The sequence below is a fragment of the Rhinolophus hipposideros genome (genome assembly GCF_964194185.1).
Source record: "Rhinolophus hipposideros genome assembly, chromosome: X".
Lineage (NCBI taxonomy): Eukaryota > Metazoa > Chordata > Mammalia > Chiroptera > Rhinolophidae > Rhinolophus > Rhinolophus hipposideros.
The window spans coordinates 80309528-80336482 of record NC_138046.1 but is presented as its reverse complement, the minus strand read 5'-3'; the positions used below and the strand labels follow the sequence as shown (position 1 = coordinate 80336482).

General features: G+C 38.6%; 1 protein-coding gene across 2 annotated transcripts in view; it reads left to right on the top strand.

Moving 5' to 3' along the window:
- LOC308494672 (vascular endothelial growth factor receptor kdr-like) overlaps positions 1 to 26955 on the top strand; it is a 334242-nt gene that overhangs the window by 232624 nt on the left and 74663 nt on the right. For both annotated transcript variants that reach the window (XM_081042530.1, XM_081042529.1), the window contains 7 exons: positions 8540 to 8644; positions 9502 to 9615; positions 10840 to 10928; positions 11754 to 11961; positions 13693 to 13790; positions 14997 to 15119; positions 15224 to 15335. In XM_081042530.1, the coding sequence (XP_080898656.1) occupies positions 8540 to 8644; positions 9502 to 9615; positions 10840 to 10928; positions 11754 to 11961; positions 13693 to 13790; positions 14997 to 15119; positions 15224 to 15335 (849 nt within the window). The remainder of the gene's footprint in view (positions 1 to 8539; positions 8645 to 9501; positions 9616 to 10839; positions 10929 to 11753; positions 11962 to 13692; positions 13791 to 14996; positions 15120 to 15223; positions 15336 to 26955) is intronic.

Sequence of the window (26955 nt, the reverse complement as noted above, 5' to 3'; positions counted from 1 at the left end):
ATATTTTGTGTCAATTCCTTCTGGTTTGCAAAGTTTCTGTTGAGAAATCAACTGACAGTCTTATGGAAACTCCCATGCAGGTAACTAACTGCTTTTCTCTTGCTGCTTTCAGATTCTGTCTTTGTCCTTAACATTTTGCTTTTTAATTATGATGTGTCTTGGTGTGAGCCTCTTTGAATTTATCATGTTTGGGACTCTCTGCACTTCCTGGGTTTATATGGCTATTTCCTTCACCAGGTTAATGAAGTTTTCTGTCATTATTTTTTCAAAAAGATTTTCTTTTCTTAATTAAAGTTTATTGGGGTGACAATTGTTAGTAAAGTTACATAGATTTAAGGTGTACAATTCTGTACTATATCATCTACAATTCACATTGTGTGTAGACCATCCAGAGTAAGTTCTCCTTCTATCACCATATATTTGATCCCCTTTGCCCTCATCTACCACCCCTCTCCACCCTTACCCTCTGGTAACCACTAAACTATTGTCTGTGTCTATGAGTTTTTGTTTCTCATTTGTTTGTCTTGTCCGTTTGTTGTTTTGGGTTTATATACCACATATCAGTGAAATCATATGGTTCTCTGCTTTTTCTGTCTGACTTATTTCGCTTACCATTATAATCTCAAGATCCAGACATGTTGTCACAAATGGTCCTATTTCATCTTTTCTTACCACCGAATAGTATTCCATTGTGTATATATACCACAACTTCTTTATCCATTCATCTATCGAAGGACATTTTGTTGTTTCCATGTTTTGGCCATCGTAAATAAAGCTACAGTCAACATTGGAGCACACTTGTCTTTATGGATAAATGTTTTCAGTTTTTTGGTGTAGATACCCAGGAGACGGATTGCTGGGTCATATGGTAACTCTATTTGTAATTTTTTTGAGGAACCTCCACACTGCCTTCCATAGCGGCTGCACCAATCTGCATTCCCACCAACAGTATATGAGGGTTCCTTTTTCTCCACAGCCTCTCCAACACTCGTTAATTTTTGTCTTGTTGATGACAGCCATTCTTTTTTTTTAATTAAAGTTTATTGCATTGACAATTGTTAGTAAAGTTACATAGAATTCAGGTGTACAATTCTGTATTACATCATCTATAAATCCCATTGTGTGTTCACCAGCCAGAGTCAGTTCTCCTTCCATTACCATATATTTGATCCCTTTTACCCTCATCTACCCCTCTCCTCCCTTACCCTCTGGGAACCACTAGACTATTCAATGACAGTCATTCTAACTTGTGTGAGGTGATATCTCATTGGGTTTTTATTTGCATTTCTCTGATAATTAGTGATGTTGAACATTTTTTTCATGTCTATTGGCCATTTGTATGTTCTCTTTGGAGAAATGTCTATTCAGGTCCTCTGCCCATTTTTCAATTAGAATGATTGTGGGTTTTTTCTTGAGTTGTATGAGTTCCTAATATATTTTTTGGGTATTAGCCCCTTATTGGATGCGATGATTGCAAAAATCTTCTCCTGTTCAGTGGGTTGCCTTTTTATTTTGTCGATGGTTTCTTTTGCTGTGCAGAAGCTTTTCAGTTTGATATAATCCCATTCATTTATTTTAGCTTTTACTTCCATTGCCTTTGAAGTCAAATTCTAAAAACACTCTTTGAACCCAACGTCCATGAATTTAGTACCGTTTTTCCCTGAAGATAAGACCTAGCTGGACAATCAGCTCTAATGCATCTTTTGGAACAAAAATTAATATAAGACTCAGTATTACATTATATTATATTGACCGGGTATTATAGTATATTATATGATATTATATTGTATTGTATTCTATTGACTTGTATTATATTATATTATATTATATTATATTATATTATATTATATTATATTATATTACATTATATTAATTATATTATATTATATTATATTATATTATATTATATTATATTATATTATATTATTATATAAGACTCAGTCTTATAGAAAAATAAGACCGGGTCTTATATTAATTTTTGTTCCAAAACGCATTAGAGATGATTGTCTGGCTAGATCTTATTTTGAGGGAAACACGGTACCTATGTTTTCTTCCATGCATTTTATTGTTTCAGGTCTTAAGTTTAAGTTTTTGATCCATTTTGAGTAAATTTTGCTACACAGTCATAGATAGCCATCTACTTTCATGCTTTTGCACGTGGCTTTCCAATTCTCCCAGCAACATTTATTGAAAAGGCTGTCTTTCCTCCATCGTATGTTTTTGGCTTCTTTGTTGAAAATTATCTGTCCATATTTGTGTGGGTTTATTTAAGGGTTCTCAGTTCTATTCCATTGGTCTGTGTGTCTTTTTTTCTGCCAATACAATACTGTTTTGATTATTGTTGCCCTGTAGTACAAGCTGAAGTCAGGGAGTGTGATACCTCCAGCATTGTTCTTTTTTCTTAGGATTGCTTTGGCTATTTGGAGTCTTTTGTGGTTCCATACAAATCTGATGATTTTTTGTTCTATTTCTTTAAAAATTGTCATTGGGATTTTGATGGGGATTGCAATAAATCTTTATATTGCTTTGGGTAATATGGCCATTTTTATTTATTTATTTATTTATTTATTTATTTATTTATTTATTTAGTTTTATTTTATTTTATTTTATTTTTACATCCCTCACACTGTGAACCCCCCTCCCCCCATCCACCACCACCCCGACCTCACACCGAGCCATCACAATATACACATAAAATTATAGTTGGCATTCATTAATGTCCAGCCTCTGGTGTACAATGCCATGACCAGGCATCCACAGCATCCCTGAGGTGGTCTCCCAAACAGGACACATGTCCATACTGTGTTGACTCTTCTAATCCATGAACATGGAATATCTTTCCATGTCTTTGTGTCTTCTACAATTTCTTTTAAAAATGTCTTATACTTTTCAGTGTATAGGTCTTTCACATCCTTGGTTAAGTTTATTCCTAGATATTTTATTCTTTTTGTTGCAATTGCAAAAGGAATTGTTTGTGTTTTTTTTAAATTTCTTTTCCTGAGCTTTCATTGTTAGTACATAGGAATGTGATGGAATTTTGTACATTGTTTTTGGAGCTGACAACTTTTCTGTAGTACTTTATTGTTTCTAATAGCTTTTTGGGGGAGTCTTCAGGGTTTTCTATATATAGCATCATTTCATCTGAAAAAAATGACAGTGTAAATTCTTTATTCCCAATTCACATGCCTTTTATTTCTTTCTCTTGCCTGCTTTCTCTGGCTAGGAGTTCCAACACTATGTTGAAAAGCACAGGTGATTATGTTCCTTAACATAAAGTGAAGGGCTTCAAGCTCTAACTGTTAATTGTGATGTTAGCTGAGGGTTTATCATAGATGGCCTTCATTATGTTAAGGTATTTTCCTCCTATACCCATTATATTAAGTGTTTTAATCATAAATGGAGATTGTATCTTTTCAAATGCTTTTTGTGCATCTACTGATAAAATTATATGATTTTTGTCCTTTAGTTTGTTTATATGGTTTATCACATTGATTGATTTTGTGCATGTTGAACCATACTTGTGCCCCTGGAATGAACCCTACTTGATCGTGATGCATAATCTTTTTCATGCATTGTTTCATTCGATTTGATAGAATTTTGTTTAGGATTTTTGCATCTGTGTTCATCAGAGATATTGGTCTGTACTTTTCTTTTTTGTGTTATTCTTACCAGGTTTTTGGTATCAGGATAATGTTGGTATCACAAAATGAGTTACAGAGTATTATCTCTTTCTCAATTTTTTGGAAGAGTTTAAGTAGGACAAATATTAGATCCTCTTTGAATGTTTGGTGAATTCACGAGTGAAGCCATCTGGTCCCAGACTTTTGCTTTTAGAAAGGTTTTGGATGACTGATTCAATTTCCTTACTGGTGATCGGTCTATTTAGATTTTCCAATTCTTTGTGATTCAGCCTAGAAAGGCGATATGTCTCTAAGAACTTGTCCATTTCTTCTAGGTTACTGAATTTGGTGGCATATATTTCTTCATAGTTTTCTTGGATGATGCTTTGTATTTCTGTGGCATCCCTGATAACCTCCCCTCTTTCATTTCTGATTTTGTCTTTTCTCTTTTTATCTTAGAGAATCTACTCAAGGGTTTGTCAATGTTATTAATCTTTTCAAAGAACCAGCTCTTTGTTGCATTAATTTTTTCTATTGTTATTTTGCTGTCTATTTCATTTAGTTCTGCTCTGATTTTTATAATTCCTTCCTTCTGCTGAGTTTGGGTTTCATTTGTTCTTATTTTTCTAGTTCTTTAAGTTGTAACATGACTTTTTTTATCTGGAATATTTCTTCTTTCTTGAGCTAGGCCTATAATGATATAAATTTCCGTTTTAAAAGTGCCTTTGCTGCATCCAAAAATTTTGGTAGGATGTATTTTCATTCTCATTTGTTTCTATGTATCTTTTTTTTATTTTTTATTAAATTTATTGGGGTGACAATTGTTAGTAAATTTACATAGATTTCAGGTGTACAATTCTGTATTACATCGTCTATAAATCCCATTGTGTGTTCACCACCCAGAGTCAGTTCTCCTTCCATCACCATATATTTGATTCTATGTATCTTTTGATCTGTCCTCTAATTTCTTCTTTGACCCAGTCATTCTTTAAAAGTATGTTGTTTAATCACCACATATTTGTGGGTTTTCCTGCTTTCTGTTTGCAGTTTATATCCAATTTCAAAGCCTTATGATCAGAGAATATTCTTGGTATCATTTCAATCTACTTAAATTTGCTGAGGCTAGTCCCAGTGTATTTCCCCATGTATGTTCTATTCTTGACAATGTTTCATGTACAGCAGAAAATAACGTATAGCCTGATGTTCTAGGATGAAGCACTCTATAAATGTCTATTATGTCCATTTCATCTTACGTGTTGTTTAAGGCTGATATTTCTTTATTTATTTTCTGTTTGGATAATCTATCCATAGCTGTCACCTACTATAATTCTGTTTTGGTCAATTTCTGCCTTTAATTCTCTTAGTAGTTGCTTGGTATATTTCAGTGCTCTCTGATTGGGGGCATAAATACTGATGACTGTTATGTCTTCTTGTTGTATAGTCCCCTTTATCATTATGAAACATCCATCTTTGTCTCTTGTTACCTTTTTTATCCTGAAGTCTGTTTCATCTGATATCAGTACGGTTACACCTGATTTTCTCTGGATGCCTTTTGCTTGGAGTGGCAATTTCCACCCTTTCACTTTGAGTCTATGCTTGTCCTTGAGGCTGAGATGTGTCTCTTGGAGGCAGTATATGGTTGGGTTTAATTTTTTGATCCAATCTTCTACTCTGTGTCATTTTATTGGTGAGTTCAGTCTATTTACATTTAGGGTGATTATTGATCTATGAGTATTTACTATCATTCTATCTCTGGTTTTCTGAGCCTTTTTGTTTCTTTGCCTTTTTTGCTGTCTATTATTTCAGTGTGGTGGTATTCTATGATTTTCCCCTGTGTTTCTTCTTTTTTTATGTTATATATTTCAGTTCTGGAATTTTTTTGAGCAGTTACCATTAAGTTTATGTAAAATAAAGTTTCATGTTTAGAGTATTCCATTTTCATTCTTTCTTTTTTTATGTTTATTTCTTTATATTTTAATAAAGTTTATTGTGGTGACAATTGTTAGTAAAGTTACATAGATTTCAGGTGTACAATTCTGTAGTATGTCATCTATATCTCACATTATGTGTTAACCACCCAGAGTCAATTCTCCTTCTATCACCGTATATTTGATCCATTTTCTTCAGCGTGCTTATTTTCTCCACTGTCTTGTGCCAGTTCAGACCTTTATTCTTTCCCCTTTTGTCCTTTTGTTGTCACAGATTATCCCTATTTATGCTGTGAGTTGATTTCTGCACTGCAATAGCAAGTTGTCTTTTTCATTCTTTTTTAAGTATTTTTTTTTCTTCTTCTTTGCCCTGTATGTTATGTTTAACTGTATAGTGTCCTATTTGATGTATGGGTTGCCATTTCCTACTTCTGTCTGTCAGTTCATAATACTACTCATGGTTTTGTATTCTTTTGCGATTTATTTCAGGTCAGATAGCCTCCTTCAGTAGTTCTTGTAGTGCATGTCATGTTAGAAAATTCCCTCAGCTTCCATATTTCTGGGTAGGTCTTTATTTCTCCTTTTAATCTAATGACCTCTTTGCTGGATATATTATTCTTGGCTCATACTTTCTCTCTTTCAATAGTTTGAATGTTTGATTCCACTCCCTTCTGGTTTGTAGATTTTCTGCTGAAAAATCTGATGGTAATCTAATGGACTTTCCTTTGTAGGTTCTTCTTTTCCCTGGCTGTGTTGAGAATTCTTTCTTTATCCTTAATTTTTGACACCTTCAATACAATGTGCCTTGGAGAAGAACTGTTGGGGTTGAGGTAATTAGGTGTTCTATTTGCTTCTTGGATTCGAGGATCCAGTTCTTTCCACAAGTTTGGGACGTTCTCGTCAACTATTTGTTTGAATATAAAATCCTCTCTGTTCTCTTCTCATTTTCTTTTTTCTGTATGCCTATTATTCTTATATTGTTCTTTCTCATAGAGTCAGATAGTTTTTGTAGGGTTTTTTCATTTCTTTTAACTTTCATGTCTTTCTCTTCTTCCATCTGTGTCATTTTCAGATTTCTATCTTCAATGTCACTGCTTTTTTCTTCCATCTGTTCAGCTCTATTACCTAATCTGGCTATTTCATTCTTCCTTTTTTTTTTGAGTTCTCAATCTCTTTGGTTCTCTTAGAAATTCTCTTTGGTTCTTTTTAAATTTCAATCTCTTTGGTAAAATGTTCATGTTGTTCTTTAATTGTGTTTCTGAGTTCATTAAACTGCCGTCTGTGTTTTCTTGTATCTCATTGAGATTTTTTTCAGAATTACAATTTTGCATTCTCTGTCATTTAAGTCACATATTTCCATGTCTTTAAGTTCATTTTGTGGAGACCTTTCATTTTCTAGCTGAGCTGCCTTGTTTCCTTGGTCATTCATGGCAGTTAATGGATTATTATTTCTCTTACTAGGCATCTACCAGAGTGAGTTCTGCAACAGGCTGATAAGAAGAAGTGTTTCTTTTGCTTTCCAGTAGGTGTTGATAGAATGTTTTATTTTCTGTTCAACTGTAGACTTTTATTCTTTCTCATGCTGTAGTGTTATATTTTCTCTGTACTGTTCTGGCTTCTCACAATGAGGGGGTTCCCTGGAAGGTGGGCTTCTACTCTTTGAGCAGGTATCCTGGTTGTCTGGGCACCAACTCCATGAGGGGCTGTGGAGAGCTTCTGAAGTTCCAAAGCCCTTCTTGCACCAGTTTCCGGGCCTGTGTGTTTCAGTGGCTCTGTTTACCCTGCAGGGATCCACCCAGATAATGGTAGCAGGGGTGGAGTGGGTTGTGAGAGGTGGCTCTTTGCAATGGCTGTGACCACTGGCACATCCAGTCCTGCACCCAAGGCTCCCTCCCCTTTGCCAGAACTAATTGGGCGGTGAGTCCATGGCTGCAGTTCTCAGAACTGCAAATATTATTTTCTTTTGATGTGACACTGCTACCATTCTGCTTCTAGCACTGGGAATGTGGGGGTGGGGTTGGGTGAGCTCTCAGAGGGTAGGTAGGGGTTGGCTAGGCTCCGTGCCTATGCCTTCCATTCTCTGCTTGGCAGTGAGGGCTTAAACCACCATTTTTACCTTCTTCCCTCAGTCTTTGCTCCAAGGTCTCTGCCATGAGGGTGGGGTTCAGCTGTGTTATATGCAGATGCCCCAGGTGGGAATGTGGACCATAAGGGGAGTGGTAGCAGTCCAAATTCTTCCATGTCCCATGACTGTGGTAGCTCTGGCATGCAGGGAGTTTGGAGCTCCAGTCTGTGTCCTGTGGCCCATGAGGCCTGCATCTCCGCACTTCCACCTTCCCTCCTCCCCTGCTCACCCAGTTTGCCCACCTTTAGATGATTTCAATTGCACATCTCTTAGTCTTGCCTGTCTGCTGTGCTGGGAGTCCTTTGTGGAATTATAGCTCTTCAATTTGTTGTAAATTCCAGGGGAGATTTCAAGAGACTCATCTCTCACCTCCATTTCTATGACATAATCCCATCTTACATCTTATTAACAGGTATGTGTTAACACATTCACCTGACATGTTTGTATGTATAGGCCCCCATAAATCTGCCCCAACCCACATGGTCCTTTCTATCAATGGCTGGCATGGCAGAGCCCTTTATTCACTTATTCCACACATATTTATTGGTCACCTACCATATATTAAGCATTTTTCCAGATGCCTGGGATATGTCAATGAAGAAGACAGACTTCATGGAACTTATTTTTGATTGGGGGAATTGTTAATTAATATTCCAGCATAATGCTATCTATTGGTAAGTGTTATGAAGGGTAATAAGGGAAGAAATGGAGAGTAACAGTATTGTTACTTCACATGGGGTGGTGTAGAAATGCCTCCCAGAAATGCTGACTTCACAGTTATGGTGCCCATTACAAGAAGCCAACTCTTCATTTTTCCCTGGGGTCTTTCAGTGACTACTGCTCATTTACACTTCTCATCCCCACAGGCAAAATCCTTGGCCATGGTGCCTTTGGTAAAGTGGTAGAAGCCTGTGCATTTGGCATCGATAGAGCTTCAACTTGCAAAACAGTGGCAGTGAAAATGCTTAAAGGTAATATTTATATTCCTTTGTAGGCCATTGGGGGACATCTGCAAGGATGCTTGGTGTCAGGTATAAAACCGGTCTGTAATAGATATGAAGTTGAAATACTGAAGGGAATTAACTATAACCAACTTCCACCCTCATTTGATCAATATTTTCCATGGAAACTTTAGCCATGAGCACATGAGCCAATCATCATGGAACCTTGTGTCTCAGCCTATTTGTCCTCTTCTGTGTTCAGAAACATAAATATAAAAGTAAAGATTTGGGATGTTTAGTTGTTGGCAAGGCCAATATGAGTCAGCAATGGGATTTGGCCACCAGAATTATTACATAGTCTTCTATTGCATGAGTAGAATTATATGATATAGAATAAGCTTGGATAGAATTGCACCTGGATTCTACACTGTTCAGTCTCCATAAACCTCTAGTGTGATTCCAATCTTGAATAGATGAACTTGTATGTATTTAAGCATCCTAATGCCATTCAATCCATATCTCCGATTCCATATAGAAAAGCATTTAAATCAAACTGGGCCAATCCACCAATTACCTCTCCAGGACAGTAATTCAGAAAAAAAGTTTATCACAAAAGAAGTAGCTATTAAAGAATGTCTTTTTCAAAATTAAAAAGTGTAATATAATTGAGGCTGTTAGTACATAAAGCTCAGAATCCAGGCAGGCTAGTGCATGGGAAGATATTATGTATCCATTTATAATGTTGTTTGGAAAGCACAAAAGCTAATCATTGTGTTCTGGACATTTCTACCAGAATTCTTTAGCAGTAAACAGGATCTCCTATGCTCCTGCTGCCTTTCCCAGGGGAAACAACTGTTTTTTTGCGTTACTGTATTTGTTTCAAGCAGATTGTGCAACTTCCAGTGAGTTTAAGGCTTTGATGTCAGAATTGAAGATCCTCATTCACATCGGCAACCACCTCAATGTGGTTAACTTGCTGGGTGCCTGCACCAAACCTGGAGGTAAGGAGTCTTTCACACCTGACCATAACTGCCCTGTAGGGATCAGAGCACTCAGAAGCAAAGTAGGCCCTGATTTAGACAGGCCTTCAAGTACAGCATGTGAATTCTTCATAGAGACCTTCCTATGCACAGAATCTCTAGAGCCCAGGTTCTTTGACCCCCTGTTCTAGGCAATACTGTGCAATATATAAAGGGATCAGATGTATCTCTAAGATTCTTACCAGCTTGGGCATTCTATGGAATCTTAGACACATTAGTTGAAAAGAAAATATTGAGGTGCTAAGGAGGTATGCCAATACATTCAGGGAAAGGGTCTTCATAACCCTCTTGAGTTTCCCATTTCAGCTTCCACCTTCTTAGCTTAGCACCCACCACCATAACTTAAGGAGGTATTTCACACACTAAGTCAATTAGCAATTCTATAACCCCTGTCCATTTACAGATTTGAAGCCACTCTCTTGACTACACCAAAAGCCTTTTTTTTCCTCTTTTAAATTGCTACTGTCCTTTACCCTTTCATTTAACTTTATCTTAAACAACATTTTGTGAGCCCCTACTAATTTTATGTGAGGCACTATGCCAGAGGCTTGGAGGGGGTTTGTGGAGGGTCGTGCTGCTGAACTACACAAATAAATAAAAGATGCCTTCAAGCCACATATAATTTGTGATGTGGTCAAGCACAGAGAAAATGTAGGCTATGGGAAACCTACAGACAGCCTTAAGCCATGGAGTAACACGATGATAGTTGAGTGATGCCATTCAGCAAGATAGTGGTGTTGGGGGTAGGGCAACAATGTGAAGGGTGAAGACAGGAGCCCCAATTAGTCAATGGATGAAATATCCAGCTGGTTGGATGCTCCTTTGCCTTCATCATTGGACTGTAAGCTGCATGTGGTCAGGTGCTCTGTTATGCTCATTCTTCTAACCTTCATGTTAGCCAGCCGAGAACACCTCAGTAAATGTTCATTGTGGTTTATTGATTATACTTTTCCCTTTCTGCCAAATTTTCCTTCATCCCACTCATCAGCCAGCCAGATGTTTCTGGAATAAGTCACCATTTTATCCAGCACAATTAATCAGTCAACTGCTTTACAACTGGAGAAATCCTTTACAAAATTTTAGGAGATCCTTGGTCAACAGGTTACCAGGACAAGGCTATCCCAAGAATTAGCAACCCTTCATTATCATTCCTAGAAAGATGACTGTGGGCTGTACTTTTGGTAGGTCCTTTGATGGTCATTGTAGAATTCTGCAAATATGGAAACCTGGCCAACTTTCTGAGAGGAAAGAGAGGAGATTTTATTGCTTCCAAGGTAAGTTTCCCAACTGAATCCCACACTCCATCTGCATTTTTGAATCCTATATAGATGTTTTCTAATGAGAGAGAGAGAGAGAGAGAGAGAGAGAGAGAGAGAGAGAGAGAGAGAGAGAGAGAGAGAAGAGGGGAGGAGAGGAGAGGCATCCAATAGAAATTTAAACTCAGTGATCTCTAAAGTCACTTCCAATGCTGAAGTTTCTCTGAAACAGGCTACTCAGCATTTTCCTCTCATTGGCTGAAATTACATCTTTGGTTTGTGTTACCTTCAGATTACACTATGAGGTCCAGAGTAATCAGGTAGCCTAAGATCCTATCATGCCTTTATTCTTCCATAGCCATGAACCTGGGTTCTCTGAAATCACCTGAGACCTGGGAAAGGGTCCTTCATTTTTCCTAATTGTAGCAAAGGCAAAGGAAGTAAAGTAATGGTGATCAAAAAACAGAGGGTGTCTCCATTTTATGATATTCTCCATTTCTAAGCACAGAGCTCAGGAATATGGTATTCAGACACCTTTTGTGGTACCACATGCCATCATATATCCCGGCACTAGGAAGGTCTTCTGACTTACAGGGCAAGGGAACCCTTTCAACAGCCAGATCTGGGATGCTTCCTTTCATCAGGGATGAGTCAACTGACATCATGGCATAGAGAACAGAGCCCTCAACTGGTAGTCAGCACTGTTGCTACCTCCCAAACTATCTGTTTCAGTAATTGCCTCACACCTCTATAGGCCTCAGTTTCCCAATGGAAACATAGACTAGGGTGGAATAGATAATTTGTAAGTCTCTCCCAGCTCTGAGGATCTATTTAATCTCTCAGGTTCTGATCAATATGGATAAAAATGTGAAGATCTTTCATGATTCTGATGGCAAGCCCACCCAGCTGATTAAGCACCGTCTGGAGAGTGTGGCTAGCACAGGAAGTTCTACCAGCTCTGGCTTCATTGAAGACAAGAGCTATAGTGAATCTGATGAGGAGGAAGAAAGTAACCGCCACCTTCTGGGGGCCACAATAACCCACCGCATAGGTATGTGGGGTCCATTTCTGGCCAACACTCAAGGCTACCAGATGTTTGAGGGTAAGGGCTGGGTTGGAGGGGTGAGGCCACTATCCAAACAAGGTCAGACCAGGGTTGAGGGAGGTGGTATAGAAAACAATGTGCCTTCCTCTATAATTGTTGATATTCAGTTTAGAGGACTTGTGGTTCTAAACTCAACTTGCACGTCTATTAACAATCAGAAGTAGTTTACAATGACAGTCTCCCACATTGTTCTAGACCTTTACAGTTTCCAAAGTCCTTTCCAATGAATTCTTTCCTTGAGCTTCATGACTTCTCTGTGAGATGAATAGGGATGTTTATCTCAATTAGACAGAGGAGAAAACTGACACTCAGAACAGGGATAATAGAAAATATACTTAACAGATACTGTCTGTTAGTCAAAATATTTAACACATACATAAGATATTGACAAATGGGTATTAATATGCAAGTATTAATACAGATATTAAAATGTTTTGCAAAATATGGCACAGATAGTGGCCAATCAGAATAGATGCCTGATGTAGCCCTAGAGCAGGGTCTTGGGGTTGCTGGATTAGGGTAAAGTCTGGGCAGGGATGGAGTAACTGTAGTGGTGGGGGCACTTGGAGAGCTCGGAGCAGTAACTACTTACCAAGTAGTATGGAAATATTTCAAGGGTAAGCAAGTATTATAGCTGTACCAGTGTGTACCACCTCAATATTGGTCTGTCTCAGCTAATTAAGAGAAGTAGAAGTTGAACTCAAGTATCCCTTCCATTTTACTACCCCCATGGTTTGAACTGACAGGTTTAGGCACTGACTTTGAGTGACACTTATCTTATTCTGCCTGAGGATTCTGCCTGACTGTGGCATCCACTGTTGCCCCTGGTCTTTCTGGTTTGCTATGGTCCTGGATCTGCTCTATTCCTCTTATTGTCCTTTTGGTCACACATGAATTAAGTGTGCTATCTGTCTGGCTTTAATGCATGTTGAAACATCTCCTGATCTGAGAGTTAGTAGACCTGGGTTTTATTACTGACTGTACCACTGATGTACTTACTGTGTGACCTTGGAAAGTCACATCTCAAGGCTTTGTTTTTCCTACTTGTAAAGTGAAATCAGTAACTTGGACTAGAATCATTGTAAAGGCCCTTATAATCCCGATCTGGTGTTGTTAGAACACCAGGAAGGGAGGAAGGAATTTCTGAACTTTGCATCTATTGACAGAAATTGGGCGATGGTGATTTAGCAATGAGTGTGGTATGTAGTGACCACATGTTGTGATTACAAAAATTCGGTCCTATTGTCACCATGAATCATGGGAATTTCCTGAAAATTCCCAAACTTTGGCATCTAACAGACATCTTTCAAATTCTCTCTTGTACCCAGAATTGGCAAAGAAATCTGGACAAACCATGTGTTCATTTTTTTTGGGGGGGGAGAATTGAAATATATGGTAACCAGACAGTAAAGGAATGAGCTCTTGAACCCCTGAAGACATTCTTATTATATTTGATTTACAAGATTACATTCCCATCACTTAAAAATACGTATGAGTTCTTAGTAGAGTAAGTCCGGCCAAGGTCCTGTTGTCAAACACCTTTGCCCCCATTCTGCAAGATTTTATGGAAGGCAGGACTTTCTTCCTCTCTAGGTGTTCCTACTGCTATCTCTACAGGCTTGTGAGAATGTTTTCAACAACTGGCCTTTCTCTATTCCATTTTTTTCTCTTCTCTAGACTCAAATAATCTCTATAAGCACCCTCTCACTTTGGAGGACCTGATCTGCTATAGCTTCCAAGTGGCCAAGGGAATGGAGTTCCTCGCTTCCAGAAAAGTGAGCATTCATTCTTCCTGTTCTTTGATTTCCACTATTTGGGGAGGAAGGGAGGTGGATTTCCACGATACCAGTTTCCATAGTAGTTTGGTTTTTTCTTTTCTCCCTAAAGTCTCCTCTTATACTTGTTTGCCTTCCCTTTTCTAATTGTTCTTTGAAAAATTCACACATTCACATTGCAGACAGCTACTCATTTGCTTACCTGCAGTTGTTAGCGACTTATTTTTCACACTCTAATCTAGGAAATGGCTGGAATATTTAATACCAGAAGTGCAGGTTATTATATATTAAAATAAAAATTTTCAGGTAATATCTGTTAATTTGTTATTGTGTTCTCTATGCTAACAGCTGGAGGTACAGGTATGAAAAATATAAATTCTCTTTCCTCAAAATTCACTGAGAAAAACAGATACCATATATAACAAAATAGAATAGACCCTTGATAGAAGTATGAAATAAGTGTGTTGTGACTGTATAAAAGGAAGCCTCGAGAATCTGTACTTTTTTTCGGAGGAAGTTATATTTAAGCAATATCATGAAGACAGGAAAACTAGGAAATTTTCTGTAATTCTAAAGACTAGAACATAAGATGCATTGAGGTGAGGCAGATGAGGAGATGTAGCTGAACAGAGAGCTTGACATTAATTATGAAAAGCTTTGGACATCATGCAAAGAAAGTTAACTTTGATGGTTTCCAGTTGTCACAAGATAAAAGTGTTTAAGCAGGAACATGCTCAGGTTTGGGCTTTGGGGACCAGAGTGGACCATGTACTAGTTAATGGGACTAGACTGGAGATAACAGTTTGGGGACCATTGCAATTGTTAAAATGAGGGAAAGGAGGGGTCTCTCTGACCAAGAGCACTAGCAATAGAATGCAGTGGAGAGAATAGATCTATGTTCTAAGGTAATATCCCAGTGTCCAAAGGACAAAACATGTAAGTGGTAGTCAAATGTGAGGAACCATTCCAGCGTAGTGGAACCTAGCCAAATTTCAAAACAGATGAACTCATCAGTCTCTCAGTAAATGTTAGCTTTAAACACATATTTCTGAGGCTGAACACTTCTAAGACACATTCCTGTTCTGGGTTTTCATTCCTTTCTCCAGCGCACTTAACACCCAACCCTTCTCGTGGATAAAAATCTGTAAGTCTGCACCATCCTAGAGCCTAGCAGCTCTCCAAGCTTCCTTTGTCCCTTTTCTTTAGTGCATCCATCGGGACTTGGCTGCTCGGAACATCCTGCTAGCTGATAATAACATTGTGAAGATCTGTGACTTTGGTTTGGCCAGAGACATCTACAAAGACCCTGACTATGTCTGGAAAGGAGATGTAAGTTCAAGGTTCTTTGACAAAGAGCCCCAAACCCAGGCTCTTGAGCTATGTTGGGGTTATGGCTGTTATTCTCATGGCTCTCTCCCATTTTGATTTTCTAGGCAAGACTCCCACTTAAATGGATGGCACCTGAAGCCATTTTTGACAAGGTTTATACTACTCAGAGTGATGTGTGGTCATTTGGAGTCTTACTGTGGGAAATATTCTCTCTGGGTAAGTTCTTTTCTTTATGGCCACCTCCTCACCATTCCCAGTCAACATTGGGTACAATCCCAGAATTTAAAAGACCTCAGGTTGTGGATACAATGGATTTGGGCAGAAAACACTTGTGACCAAGAACCAACAAAAACTGTCTCATTTATTTACTGATTGAACAAATTTATTCAACAAATATTTATTGAGAAACTGTTGTGGGCCAGGCATTCTGAGTGCTATGGTTACAGTAGTAAACAAAGCAGATGATAATCCCTGCCACTGTGGATCATCCATTGTAGTCAGAAAAGACTGAACTTAAACACTTAAACAAAATATAGATCATTTTAAATGATGTTGGGTAGTATGGAGAAAAATTAAGAAGAGAGATAGGGAGTACTGGGATAGAGCAGAATGTGGGTTGGTTTTTAAAATGGGTGGTTAAGTTGAGCCTCACAGAAAGTAAAATGCTTCAGTAAAGACCTGAAGAGTGAGGAAATGAGCCACACAGCTACTGTGTTTCCCCCAAAATAAGACCTAGCTGGACAATCAGCTCTAATGAGTCTTTTGGAGCAAAAATTAATATAAAACCGGGTATGTTATATTATATTATATTATATTATATTATATTATATTATATTATATTATATTATATTATATTATACACCTGGTCTTATAGGGGCAAAGTAGGCTTTTCACATACATAGGGTGACTTTTGAGCATATTAGGAAAAAGAGAGGTAGCTAGCCAGTGGGCCATCTGGAATGAGAACATTACAGGCACAGGGAACAGTGAGTCCAAAACCCCTGAGGTTAGAACATGTTTGATGTGTGAGAACAACAGTGAGATGTTGTGGCTGGAAGGCACTGGGTAAAAGGTGAGTGCTGGATGATGAGCATAGAGAGATAGCCAAGGACAATTTCATGTGGTGCCTTACAGGTTATGGTAAGGACTTTAGATGGAGTTGAAACAGATATATTGGCATGGAGAAGATGCCCTATCTGACTTCAAGACAGATCTGAGTATGAATCTCAGTGTGGCCTCTCATTAACTGTATCACTTAAACAGGTCACTACTCCAATCTGGGTCCCAACATCTATAAAATGGGGTTAATAATTATGGTATCACAAGGTCATTGAGTTAAAATACTATTTGAACTATAAAGTGCCTTACAAATATTTAGTGTATTCTCCAAGGGTTGGAATTCCAGTCTCCCCAATCTGACCTCGGATTTTTGACATGGGTGGCTAATATTGTATCTAATACCTGAACAAAAGAGGAAGAAAGCTAAATGGTAGACTGTTTCATAAAAATAAAAAAAGACCTTTCTTCTTACAGCATGTGTATGTAAATTCTCATTTGCATATACATTGTGGTAACTATGTTGTTTGGGTTATTAAACTTGTATGATACTATAATGGATGGAATTTTGCTGCAAAACTCATACCTGGCTCAGGAGGAGAGTGGGAGAAGGCTCATAAGATTGAGTCTTCACATAGGTCCTGAGGTTAGGATCAGGTGGAAGGGAGAGAGCAGGGGCCAATTCTTATTAAGCCTAGAGTGTTGAATCAGTCCAAACCCAAAGCTGAAAGAAATTACTGGGAGAGTAAGATGAATTTTTTTGTTTGTTTTTTAAATTAAAGTTTATTGGGGTGACAATTGTTTGTAAAGTTACATAGATTTCAGGTGTACAATTCTTTTTTTTTTAATTTATTAGTTTCAGGTGTACAAGACAAGGTAATACTTAGACGTTCATCATTTATATCCCTCACACTGTGAACACCCCTCCTCCCATCCACTATCCCTCCGACCTCACACCGAGCCATCACATTATATATATATAAAATTATAGTTGGCATTCATTATTGTTTATCTTCTGGTGTACAGTGCCATGATCAGGCATCCACAGTATCAGGTGTACAATTCTGTATTACATCATCTATAAATCCCATTGTGTTTTCACCACCCAGAGTCAGTTCTCCTTCCATCACCGTATATTTGATCCCTTTACCCTCATCTACCACCTCCGTCCCCCTTTACCCTCTGGTAACCACTGAACTATTGTCTGAAAGACGAGTTTTGAAACAGGAAAATATTTAGTTTGAGAGGATTTATGACTTTCCTTTGAAGGCAAACCTGTGATCAGCTCCCAGGTGCAAGATGGTAGCTCAAGGTATCTAAAAGATAGGTTGATGGGAGAGAAACAGACCAAGCAAGGGGTCTAAAAAGCTTAGTCAAAACCTGAGGCTCAAGATTGCCACAACCTCATGCCAAGATATTCTTCCCAGGAATTATGATCTATTCTGGCATTGCAAGGAACATTGGGAGTGCTTTCCTAAGGAGATGTTGACCCACTTACATATGCCACTTAAAAAGTGGAAGCTGTTTAACAGATACTTCTCAGAGTACCATCATAGTGACCTATACAGTTGGTACTCAAAAAATTGGCTGCTTGTGGAAAGAACAAATCACAGCTTGACCCACCTAGTTTGAAAATGAGCTCTTGCTTCCAAGACTGCAGTTGTACCCACTGACTGAACTTATACCAACTGGCTGAGCAACACCTTCACCAAGATCCAGTGCTAACGTTTGGTTCCACCAAGAGAAGTCACAGGGAGGCCCACTTTTGGCTGAGTAGACATAACAGACAACTAAAACAACTAGGGTTAATGAAAGATGCTACTTAAAGGTCAAATACAACTAGTTTGGGGCAGCTGGATGGCTCAGTTGGTTAAAGCAGAAGCTCTTAACAAAGTTGCTGGTTCAATTCCCGCATGGGATGGTGGGCTGCACCTCCTGCAACTAAGATTGTAAACGGTGACTGCACTTGGAGCTGAGCTGCGCCCTCCACAACTAGATTGAAGGACAATGACTTGGAGCTGATGGGCTCTGGAGAAACACACTGGTCCACAATATTCCCCAATTAAAACAAAATCCAACTGGTTTGTGCCCTTATATTTTGAGCAATGATACATAAATTTCCAATTCTCAGTATTGTTTTACTCCGCCTATTTTTAACCCTAGAACTAGGCACAGCAATTACCAGTATGAAAACCCAGGCAATAGATTTGACATACATAATGTCACATTTGATGATGTATGCTGAAATTCTGACACATGGATAAAGTCTGTTATCTATTTAATGTCTGTTAACATCATCACAAACCTTTTCTTTTTAAAAGGAAAAAGAAGAAACATGTACCAATTAAATGGATTAGAAGTTTATTACATCAGATCTATAATTTAATTAAACAAACATTTGGTGTGTGTCTTCCACATTAAAGGCATTGTGAAGTAAGACAGTTCCTAGCTTCCAGTGACTAACAATTGAGTTGGGAAGAGAAAAATACACCCAACTAATTCTAATGCATGACAGACTGTGACAAGCCCTATAATAAGAATCCAGACAAAGTACATAAAGAAAACAGGAAAGATAAGATGAGTTTCTACTTCTGGGGAAGAAAGGATATGTAGAAAAGCCTCTTAGAGAATGAGCAAGCTGAACTGGACCTTGGAGGATAAGAAAATAAAAATGAAGTGTGAGGAGGAGATTTCAGAGAAAGGTATGGGTAGGGTATTTCAGAAAGAGGAGAGTATGAGCAAAAGCATAATGTGGAAGAGTGGTTTAGGTTATGGATATGCTTAAAAAAACACTTTTGCCTAACTGATCATTTTAATCCAGGACCTATGGAAACAACTCTATTATTAAATCTCAAACCGGACAAGCATATATGTCTATAGTTTTAGGCATAATAAATATTTGTAAATATATTTTATATGTCTGACCACAGTTTTATGTATAATACATACTGTCTGATAGCTTTATTAAGGTATAATTGATATTTTAAAAACTGCACATACTTAATATATACAATTTCACGAGTTTGGACACATTCATATACCGACATGTAATAGCCACAATCAAGGTAAAAATACATGCATCACCTCCAAAAGTTTTCTTGTGTCCCTTTGCTATTTCTGTGTGTGGTTAGAACATTTAATGTAAGATCTACCCTATTAACAAATGTTAAGGTACACAGTACAGTTTTGTTAACTATAGGCACTATGTTGTACAGCAGATATCTAAAACTCATCCATCTTGGATAACTAACATAACACGAGCGTACAACTCCACATTTCCCCCTCCCCATTCTCTGACAACATTTATTGCATTTTCTGCTTCTATAAATTAGACTATTTTATGAGTACATGCCTCATATAAGTTGATCATGCAGTGTACCTGTCATTTTCTCCTTCTGTGACTGACTTATTTTACTTAGCATGTTTTCCAGTTCCATCCATGTTGTGACAAATTATACTATTTTTTTCAAGGCTGCATAATATTCCATTGTTTGTGGATATATATCACATTTTCTTCACCCAGTCATCTGAAAATCTGACTTATTATGAAAATAAACTATTATGAAAAAGGCTGTGATGAACATAGGAGTACAGATTTTTTTTTGAGGTCCTGATTTAAATTCTTTTGGATACAAACTCAGGAGTGAGATTGCTGGATCTTATAATAATTCTAGTTTTGATTTTGTGGGGAATTTCTACGCTATTTTTTTTATAGTGGCTGTACCATTTTACATTCCCACCAAGTCTACAACAAATATAATTTCTACACATCCTTACCAATACTTATCTTTAGTTTTGTTGTTGTTGTTGTTATTGTTTTTTTTATTAGATTCAGGTGTACAAGACAAGGTAATACTTAGACGTTCATCATTTATATCCCTCACACTATGAAACCCCCTCCCCCATCCATTATCCCTCTGACCTCACACAGAGCCATCACATTATATATATAAAATTATAGTTGGCATTCATTAATGTTTAGCTCCTGGTGTACAATGCCATGATCAGGCATCCACATTATCTCTGAGGTGGTCTCCCAAATAGGACGCATGTCCATCGAATACCAAACAAAATCTTTACAACATTATTGAATAAGTTCCCCAAATTAATTTTCAGAAAACCCTGAGGCCATCTTGTGGTTACCAGCTGCTTCCTAATCCCTTCACCTTTCCCCTTATCCCCAACCACCCCCCCGCCCATCTAACAACTCTCGGTTTTTTCTTTGTGTCCCCAAAACTGTTTCTGATTAGTTCATTCACATATTCTTTTCTTTAGATTCCGCATATAAGTGAGATCATATGGTACTTGTCTTTCTCTTTCTGACTTATTTCACTTAACATAATGTTCTCTAGATCCATCCATGTTGTTGCAAATGATAAGATTTCTTTCTTCTTTATGGCTGCGTAATACTCCATTGTATAAATGTACCACAGTTTCTTAATCCTGTCGTCTACCGATGGGCATTTCAGTTGTTTCCATATCTTGGCTATTGTGTAAAGTGCCGCAATAAACATAGGAGTGCATACTGATTTTTGAATTGGAGTTTTGGATTTCTCCGGGTAGATGCCTAGGAGTGGAATTACTGGATCATAGGGTAGTTCCATTTTCAGATTCCTGAGATACCTCCATACTGTTTTCCATAGTGGCTGCACTAATCTGCAATCCCACCAACAGTGCACTAGCGTTCCCTTGTCTCCACATCCGTGCCAGCATTTGTTGTTTGTTGATTTATTGATGATAGCCATTTTGACTGGAGTGAGGTGGTATCTCATTGTAGTTTTTATTTGCATTTCTCTGATGGTTAGTGAGGTTGAGCATTTCTTCATATGTCTTCTTGCTTTCTGTATGTCCTTAGAAAAATTTCTCCTCAAGTCCTCTGCCCATTTTTTAATTGGGTTGTTTGTTTTTTTGGAGTTGAGTTGAGTAAGTTTTTTTATAGATTTGTGATATTAATCCCTTATCAGATATATCATTGGCAAATATCTTTTCCCATTCAGTAGGATCCCTTTTTTGTTTTATTGATGGTTTTCTTTGCTGTGAAAAAACTTTTTAGTTTGATGTAATACCACATGTTTATTTTTTCTCTTACTTCCCTCGCGCGAGGGGATATATCAGTGAAAATCTTACTCCGGGTAATGTCCATGAAGTTTCTTCCTATATTTTCTTCTAGATATTTTATGATTTCAGATCTTACATTTAAGTCTTTAAGCCATTTTGAATTTATTTTTTGTATATGGTGTAAGGAGGTGGTCCAGCTTCATATTCTTGCATGTGTCTGTCCAGGTTTCCCAACACCACTTATTGAACAGACTGTCTTTACCCCATCATACATTCTTGCTTCCATTGTCGTAGATTAGATGGGCATATAGCCATGGATTTACGTCTGGACTCTCTATTCTGTTCCATTGATCTATGTGTCTATTTTTATGCCAGTACCATGCTGTTTTGATTACTGTAGCCTTGTAGTATAGTTTGAAGTCAGGTATCGTTATACCTCCCACTTTGTTTTTATTTCTCAAGATTGCTGAGGCTATCCGGGGTCTTCTATGGTCCCATATAAATTTCAGGATTATATGTTCTATTTATGTGAAAAACGTCGTTGGTAGTTTGATAGGAATTGCGTTGAATATGTCTATTGCCTTAGGCAGTATGGACATTTTAACTATATTAATTCTTCCTATCCATGAACATGGAATGTGTTTCCATCTATTTATGTCTTCTTTCATTTCTTTCTTCAGTGTCGTACAATTTTCTGAGTACAGATCTTTTACATCTTGGTTAGATATATTCCCAGATATTTTATAGTCTTTGGAGCAATTGTAAATGGAATTGTTTTTTTAAGTTCTCTTTCTGATATTTTATCATTGGTATATACAAATGCAACTGATTTCCGAATATTAATTTTGTATCCTGCTACTTTACTAAATTCATCTATCAGCTCTAATAGTTTCTTGGTGGAGTCTTTAGGGTTCTCTATATATAGTATCATATCATCTGCATATAGTGATAATTTTACTTCCTCCTTACCAATTTGGATGCCTTTTATTTCTTTCTCTTGTCTGATTGCTGTGGCTAGAAATTCCAGCACTATGTTGAATAGAAGTGGAGAAAGTGGGCAACCTTGTCTTGTTCCTGGTCTTAGGGGGAATGGTTTTAGCTTTTCCCCATTGAGTACGATGTTAGATGTGGGTTTGTCATATATGGCCTTTATTATGTTAAGATATGATCCTTCTGTTCCCACTTTCTTAAGGGTTTTTATCATAAAAGGTTGCTGTATTTTATCAAATGCTTTTTCTGCATCTATTGATATGATCATGTGATTTTTATTTTTCATTTTGTTAATGTGGTGTATCACATTAATTGATTTGCGGATGTTGAACCACCCCTGCATACCAGGGATGAATCCCACTTGATCATGGTGTATGATCTTTTTAATGTATTGCTGAATTCTGTTCGCTAATATTTTGTTGAGAATTTTTGCATCTATGTTCATTAGAGATATCGGCCTGTAGTTTTCTTTTTTTGTGGTGTCTTTGTCTGCTTTTGGGATCAGGGTATTAGTGGCTTCGTAGAAAGTGTTTGGGAGTCTTCCTTCCTTCTGGATTTTTTGGAAGAGCTTGAGGAGAATAGGTGATAATTCTTTTTTGAATGTTTTGAAAAATTCACCTGTAAAGCCATCTGGTCCAGGGCTTTTGTTTGTTGGGAGATTGTTGATTACTGATTCAATTTCCCTGGTGGTAATCAGACTGTTCAGGCTTTCTGTTTCTTCTTGAGTTAGCCTTGGAAAGTTGTGCGCCTCTAGAAAATTTTCCATTTCTTCCAGATTGTCAAATTTGTTGGCGTATAGTTGCTCATAGTAATTTCTTAAATTTTTTTGTATATCTGTGGTGTCTGTTGTCACTTCTCCTCTTTCATTTCTGATTTTATTAATTTGGGTCCTCTCTCTCCTTTTTTTAATGAGTCTGGCTAGAGGTTTGTCAATTTTGTTTATCTTCTCTAAGAACCAACTCTTGGATGCATTGATCTTTTGTATTGTTTTTCTGGTTTCTATTTCATTTATTTCTGCTCTGATCCTTATTATCTCCTTCCTTGTGCTCCCTTTGGGCTTATTTTGCTGTTCTTTTTCCATATCCCTTAAGTGTGAAGATAAACTGTCAATTAGTGATGTTTCTTGTTTCTTTATTTATGCCTGCAGTGCTATGAACTTCCCTCTTAGGACTGCTTTCGCAGCAACCCATAGATTATGGGTCGTCGTGTTCTCATTCTCATTTGTCTCGAGATATCTTTTGATTTCTTCTTTGATCTGCTGCTTTGATCTGCTGACCAATTCATTATTTAGTAACATGTTATTTAGCTTTCATGAATTGGTGTGTCTTCCTGGTTTTTTTTCCCTGTAGTTCATTTCTAATTTCATAGCACCGTCGTCAGAGAAGACAATTGGTATGATTTCAATTTTCTTAAATTTATCAAGGCTTGTTTTGTGTCCTAACATATGATCTATCTTGGAAAATTTTCCATGTGCACTTGAGAAGAACGTGTATTTTGCAGCATTGGGGTGAAATGCTCTGAAAATATCGATTAAATCTAAGTGGTCCAAAATATCATTTAAGGCTGTTGTTTCCATATTGATTTTCTGTCTGGAGGACCTGTCCCTTATTGTCAGAGGTGTGTTGAAGTCCCCTACTATGATAGTTTTGCTGTTGATCTCTGTCTTGATGTCCATCAGTACCTGTTTTATATATTTAGGTGCGCCTATGTTAGGTGCATAGATGTTTACTAGGGTTATGTCCTCTTGTCGGATTGATCCCTTTATTATTATATAGTGCCCATCTTTGTCTTTTAATATGTTCTTCATTTTAAAGTCTATTTTGTCAGATATAAGTATTGCAACTCCAGCTTTTTTCTCGCTTCCATTTGCATGAAATATCTTACTCCAACCTTTCACTTTCAGCCTGTGTGTGTCTTTTGATCTGAGATGAGTCTCTTGTATACAGCATATACAAGGGTCTTGCTTCCTTATCCACTCAGCCACCCTATGTCTCTTGATTGGAGCATTTAATCCGTTTACATTTAAAGTGATTATTGATAGGTACATAGTTATTGCCATTTTTAAATTTGTAGTAAATTGTTTTCATCTTTCTTCTATTTACAGAAGTCCTTTTAGTATTTCTTGCAATGCTGGCTTGGTTGTAATAAATTCTTTCAGTTTGTTCTTTTCTGGGAAGCTCTTTATCTCTGCATCAACTTTAAATGATAGCCTTGCTGGATAAAGCAATCTAGGTTGTAGGCCTCTGTGTTCCATCACTTTGAGTATCTCCTGCCACTCTCTCCTGGCCTTCAATGTTTCTGTAGAAAAGTCATTTGATAGCCTTATGGAAGTTCACTTGTACGTAACCTTCTGCCTTTCTCTTGCTGCTTTTAAGATTCTCTCTTTGTCTTTAAGCTTTGCCATTTTAACTATAATGTGTCTTGGTGTGGGCCTGTTTAGGTTTATCCTGGTTGGAACTCTCTGCACTTCCTGGGCTTGTATGTTGGCTTCCTTCATCAGGTTAGGGAAGTTTTCAGACATTATTACCTCAGATATGTTCTCAATCCCTTTCTTCCTCTCTTCGCCTTCTGGTATTCCTATGATGCGCATGTTGTTGCACTTGATGTTATCCCAGAGGTCTCTTAACCCATCTTCATTGTTTTTTATTCTTTTTGCTTTCTGTTGTTCAGTTTGAGTGATCTCTGCTAACTTGTCTTCTAAGTCGCTGATTCGATCCTCTGCTTCATCTAACCTGCTGGTCATTCCTTCAAGTGAGTTCTTAATTTCGGTAATTGTGTTCTTTAGTTCTAGCTGGTTGTTCGTTAAGATTTCTACATCCTTTTTTAGTTCTAACTGGTTGTTCTTTATGATTTCTATATCCTTCTTTTTGTCTTCTCTAAGGTCCTTAAACATTCTTATCACCAGTGTTCTGAACTCTGTCTCTGACAGGTTGGTTACCTCTTCTTCATTTGGTTCCAGTTGTGGAGGTTTCTTCTGTTCTTTTATTTGGGAAATGTTTCTTTGTCTCCCCATTCTGACTGACTCTCTGTGTTTGTTTTGATGTATTAGGAAGATCCCCTACAGCTCTTAGTTCTTGCTGGGTTATCTTATGTAGTATGTGTCCTTTATATTTGACTTGGACTACTTCATTCTTCTTTTCTGCATGTACTCCACAGGTGGTTCGTGTGTTTAGTATATTGTCCTGTTCAAGAAGAACTTTAATTGCTTTTTGCTTGTGAGTAGGTGTGTTTAACTCCTAGGCCGTCTAGTTGTGAAACTTGGCTCTGCCCACCGCAGGGTGTTCTGCTGGGTGAGGGTTGGCCACTTAAATGAGGTTTGGCCTCTATGGTCTCTTGTGCCTTCAGAGAATTCCCTCTGGGTGTGTGACTTGTAGGTCAAACCCGGTAGTACTCTGGTTTGGTCCAGAGTTGGCTTCTGGATACGTTGAATCTTGTGCCTCTTAAGCTGGGCCCTGTTAGGGCAGTTTCAGCACAAATCAAGTTGCCAAGTACAACAACAAAGAAAACAAATCAAGTACATTCACATGTAAAATGCAACCGACAATCCCCACTCAACAGAGGCAAAGATATCAAAGAAATAAAGACAGAACAAAGCAAATCACAACAAGCAGAAAAAAAAAAAAACACCAAGCAAAGCAAAACAGAAAGCAGCACCAGTCTTGGCTTAAGCCCACCAAGTAATCTCCAGGTTGTCCTCCGCTGTGCCAAAGAGTTCCCTGCCTATTGCACAGGCAGCGCTGGTCACCTGGTGCCCAGAGTGAATTTGGGAGTGTAGATTTAAATGCGAGGGGCTGAGGGGTCTGGATGACAGTTTTCAGAGAGACCGCGCAGTTGCTGTCCTTTCCTGCACAAATGCACGCTGAGAGTAGCTCCACCAGCCCTGTGCCCAGTACTCCTGAGTCTTAGGGGCCTCCTTCTGTGGGTGTGTGGGAGAGGGCAGGCAGGAGATCTCTAAGCTGCTGAAAGCCGGGAGCTGCGTCTGCAGCTTACTGCTGAATTCAGGGAGTGCTTCCGGCTTGCCCTTGCCCCACCCCAGGCCAGCCAGAGAGGGTGGGCCTGGGGATGGAAGGGTCTTCTCTCTCCCAGGCCAGCCATGTCACACTCCTCCCGCAGGCCCAAAAAGGTGGTGGCTGGGGGTGTGGGAGTCTCCTCTCTCCTCGTTCAGGGAAAATCCCCTCCTCCCAGCCTCTTTCGAACGTCAGAGCTGGCTGCCAATCTTCCCAGCGCCTGAGCACAGACGCCCCTCTGTAATCTGACAGTACTCCTCAGTTCAGGGGTCAGTTTAAGTCTCTGGAAGGGCAGGGGGAGGATTCGAAATGTGGTGTAAGGGGCCAAGGTGTGGCGTCTGAGTTCTTTGTCTGCCCTAGGGCCCACGAGCTGCCCGCCACGGCGGGAGAGATCAGCTGTGGGATGCAGGGAAAGAGCCCACCTCCTGGACCCTGTGCTCTCCGCTGCACCCTGGGCTCCTGTGGGACTCTAGAGCCCCGGATGCTGCCTGCTGCTGCTGCTGTGAGCACGCTGCAGGGCCGCGGTTCTACCTGGGGTGTGGGGAGAGCCCGGCGCATTTCCTCTTGCCCTCCTCGCTCCTCCCCCGCTTGCCCAATTAGAGCACCCCAAAGCAAACCTTCCACGAGTCTCCGCTCAGTCCTGGGATTCACGCAGCAGTAGCCATCGGCCTGGGTTCTTCCACGAGTCTGCGCTCCGTCCTGGGCACGAGGCGGCGGTCTCCGGC